This window comes from Hordeum vulgare, chromosome 1H (genome assembly GCF_904849725.1).
Source record: "Hordeum vulgare subsp. vulgare chromosome 1H, MorexV3_pseudomolecules_assembly, whole genome shotgun sequence".
Taxonomy (NCBI): Eukaryota; Viridiplantae; Streptophyta; class Magnoliopsida; order Poales; family Poaceae; genus Hordeum; species Hordeum vulgare.
Genome location: NC_058518.1, coordinates 421,821,519 through 421,825,701, shown reverse-complemented (window position 1 = coordinate 421,825,701; position 4,183 = coordinate 421,821,519). Strand labels below are relative to the sequence as shown.

Below are 4,183 nucleotides of genomic sequence, written 5' to 3'. Positions count from 1 at the left end.
GTTGATGTCTCTTCATCCAAGTTCTATAGTTGTTAAGGCCGCCAAAAGAAGTCCTAAAGCTTCAGCGCACAAAACAGAATTTTTGGCCGAAGAAATTCCGTGGATAAAGATAGAATGGTCAGCGATAGGATCATTTACTTGTTGCCATATTCCCTGCCATGGAAAGACTAAAGATTACATCAACAAAAGCTTTAGGACCTACAATCTGAAATTTAATAGATGGACGATCATATTTAATAGATGAAGTAGATGAGGGTAAGAACATCTACAACCGGATCCGTAAATGATCCCTCGTATGTCCATGAACGCGACTAATCAGTGATCAGACAAAAGAGAAGGAAAAAATGATCCAACTGTATCTTTTATATCATCCCTATACGTTCGGATTGTTCACGACACCTATATCCATCTCAAATATGAGGAGGATATAAGGGCTCACAGACGAGTCTGGACGCGCCGGTCAATCCATCACATAGAACACAACCCCACTCAGAACCACATTTTATTTTTATTTATTCATTTTTTGTTTCTCTCTTTTCTTCTTCATCAATCACGTACTATAAGTGACCGGACATATGAAAAATAAAATAAAAATTATAACTGCATGAACGGATAAATACGAAACACGCCGGGCCGTTAACCGGACACGTCCGCGGATATTTATGAGATCATATTTATAATGTTGGGCCGTAGAGGCTCCAAGGGGGTTCATTGGATATTTAGTCAAAAGGAACATAAGTCCTGCATTAAGCAAAGCCTTCGTAGCATAGAAAACGTGAAGAAAGAGCAGCCTCCAAGACTCACGCAATTCGCAAAGCAGTCCAAAACTGATCGGCTGACAATACATACGTACTGTATATCACCATCTCCAGCTTTATTCATAAGCATAATACTATAATCTTGACTCCACGTTTTATTTAGAAAAAAACACAATGAGGTACTCATTCAAATGGCTACACACAGCAATAGATCGAGATCCTAAACTGCGGCCGCTAAGCGTTGACACGAACGCGTACTTTTTTTTTTGAGGGGCCACGAACGCGTACTACATCATCCACTTCACACAAACTACAGTATACGGTACAGTATACAAGAACAACAGGAATATACTGGGGATAAACGTGGTGCACTGGATTAATCCAACTATCAAAAACTCTGCTAACCTGCTCGAAATTTCCCACGGATCTGGGATTCCCAAAAAAATCTGCATCATCATGCTCACATCGCAGCAATGTCGACCCAGCGCTCGGCCGCCGACGCCGTCCCGTCGCATCTCCTTCCGGGGAGGCAAGCCTTCGCCGCGCCCTGGACGCGGTAGCTCTCGCTCACGTTGTCGCCCAGCACCAGCCCGTCCACCGCGTCGATCATCCGGCGGTAGCGCCACCGGTCGTCGCTGTAACGGTACATCTGGCTCGTCGCCGCCGACCCGTTGATCACGTCGTGGTCCTTGACGACCATCCAGCCCTCCGCGGTCTGCTCGTCCACGAGCTCCGCCTCGTTCTCGAACCTGTCGGACTTCACCTTCGTCTCCAGGCTGAGGGTGTGGGACAGGCTCCCCGTGATGAGGGACGTGCCGTCCTCGCCGTCCTCCGTGTCCATGTAGAACGACAGAGGGTACTCGGACTCGGTCTTGAGCTTGCCGATCACCTTCCTCGCCTCCGACCGGACCAGCACCTCCGTCTCCTGCTCCGCCTTCATCTGGACGGTCTTGTTCCTGCCGTCGTTGGTGAACTCGACCAGGCTGCGTGTCTCCAGCTCCGTCTCCACCTCGGTCGTCAAGTTGCCGAGCGACGACTTGACCCAGCCGCTGAAGAAGGACTTCCTCTTGGCACGGATGCTGAAGCTGCCGTTCAGGAGCTGCGTCGAGTACCGGCGGGAGATGGACAGCCGCGGCGTCCGGTACCGGCCGAGCGACGCCTGCACGGCCGACGCGCTGGGGTCCAGCCAGAGGTGAAGGTTGGCGTCCACGAGCCACTCGGCGATGCCGTCCACCACGCTGATCCCGAACTCGTGCGCCTTGCCGTCGACGAGGAGGCCGAGGAACGGGGTGAGCTCGATGTCGTAGGTGGGCAGGTCGAACGCGCCGAGCGCGGACACGGGCTGCCAGTAGAGCGGGTTGATGCCGCCCGTGTAGATGACGGGGAACGGCACGAAGGAGCCGGCGAAGTGGTGGTCCACGCTGACGACGACCTCTCGGTACGCCGCGTTACCCCTCGGCGTCGTGAGATTGTTCTCCTGGATGTAGAGGTCCGGCGGGTTGGAGTACCAGAACTCGTCGTTGGAGTGAGGGGACACGAACACCTCGAGGACCGCACGGTAGGTGCTCGACGGAATGGTCACGAGCTTGGAGCGCGAGTCGGACGAGTTCTGGATGCGGAACCAGTAGCCGCCGTCGCCGGTGGCCTCCGAGATGGGCAGGACCAGGTCCGCCGGCTGGAAGTACGAGTCCGGCAGCGTCGGTGTCGCGGGGCTGGGGTGTGCGACACCAGCATCGGAGGAGGGGGGATTTACCTGGGAGAGGTAAGCCGGAATTCCATGAAACTCGAGGGAGACAGTGACGTTGTAGACGCCGGTGTACTGGTCGTTGACGAGGTTCTCGAGCATGACCGATAGGACGCCGGCGGGCGGGGAGCGGAGGAGGGCGGAGTAGCGGGTGACCTCCTTGCGCACAGTCCAGCTGACGCCCTCGGGGGTGGGCTCGGCGGTGGTGGTGCGGAGGAGCTCGGAGCCGTCGAGCCAGACGGCGGCGACGCGGTCGTACTGGTCGCCGGCGCAGGCGGCGGAGAAGGAGAGCACGACCTGGGACCAGGGCGCGGGGCACTCGGGCGGGGGCGCGTAGGCGGCCTTGGCGGGGGGCGCGCCGTAGGTGTTGGCGAAGGAGTAGGAGAGCACCGGCACGGTGCAGGCAGGCGCGCCGGGGGGCGGGCCCGGGAGCGGGTAGGTCGGGTCGAGGTACTCCTGGGCCGCCGCATTGCCGTTGGCGCCTGGCGGCGCGTAGCGGACGGCGTAGCGGTCGGGGGCCTCGGCGAGGGCCGGGCTGAGGAGGTGGAGGAGCGGGAGGAGGAGGAGAGCCAGCGGCGGCATCGTGTGCTGCCTGCGGCGAGGGAAGAAAGGTCGCTGTCTCGCTGATGAGTGCCGAGGGAAAGGCCGGCTTATATTTAGTTATTTTGAGTGGTGTTTTCTGGATCTTCAGATTGGTGGTTGGTGGTGCTTGAGTCGAGTCGTGAGATCGTGCAGAGTAGTGGATAAAATTGAGCATTCGATCACTGACGGCGATCAACTGACACGTATTAATGGTATGGACGTGAATTTGTTCTTGGTTCAAAGTTAGATCAAGTGTGATTCTTCAAACACACACAAAAAAAAGGTGAGACGATCCCGAACAATGTACCGGGAGGATCTTGACAAAGGAAAGTCAATGGCTTCATAAGCCAACCTGTCATTACATTGAAAAGCTTTGTTGTAGAGACTAGTGAACGAGTACGTGCAACACACAACACACGTCTCAACCAAAGGAGTAGATCATAAAATTTAAATGTGTACTAGTATAAATGATCGTGCGTTAAACGAGCTAAAAGTATCATAAAATCTGCTCCGTGTGAGAGTATACGTTATTTTTTATATCCCATTTCGATAAACATCAGTAATAAGCTTATAGTGTTGCTGCTTTTCGGAATATGACACGTTGACGTAAAGAAGCCATCCTACCATTTTTCATCTAATGAAAGAGTAGTCGTTCATCAAATAGTCTAGTAATTGATTTTATTTTGTACTTTACCGAAAACACAAATATTTCTTTGTTTTAAAATAATTAAAGAATTTTGAATTTTTTAATCTTTTATTATAAAAGCATGTTTTAGAATTCAACATTTTTTCAACACATGAAATAATTGTGCATTGTCTAATCATGGTGTTTGTTTCCTTTTAGTTTTCGCGTCCTAAAAGCCAATCAGTACAAGTTTGCGATGAACGTAAATAAAGTCAAATTCGACCGTTATAAAAATACGTAGCACCAATCCGGTAAGTGTACCTAGTTATGACGTTTTACCAATCCTCAAAGATCAACTAACAAGTCTACAAGATTAAGATTTTTACCGACACGTGAAGATCCAAATGACACCTTTTATTAATTATAAGAAAATAAAACAATTACCATTCAAGGTAGATGCTAGCTAATCGACCA

The 4,183-nt window shown here is 51.6% G+C and overlaps 1 protein-coding gene across 1 annotated transcript; it reads right to left on the bottom strand.

Moving 5' to 3' along the window:
* Positions 1-857: 857 nt before the first annotated feature.
* LOC123442113 (peptide-N4-(N-acetyl-beta-glucosaminyl)asparagine amidase A-like) lies at positions 858-3,186 on the bottom strand. The gene has a single exon (XM_045118214.1). It carries the CDS (start codon positions 3,082-3,084, stop codon positions 1,219-1,221), a length of 1,866 nt encoding a protein of 621 aa, XP_044974149.1. The 5' UTR covers positions 3,085-3,186; the 3' UTR covers positions 858-1,218.
* Positions 3,187-4,183: the final 997 nt, after the last annotated feature.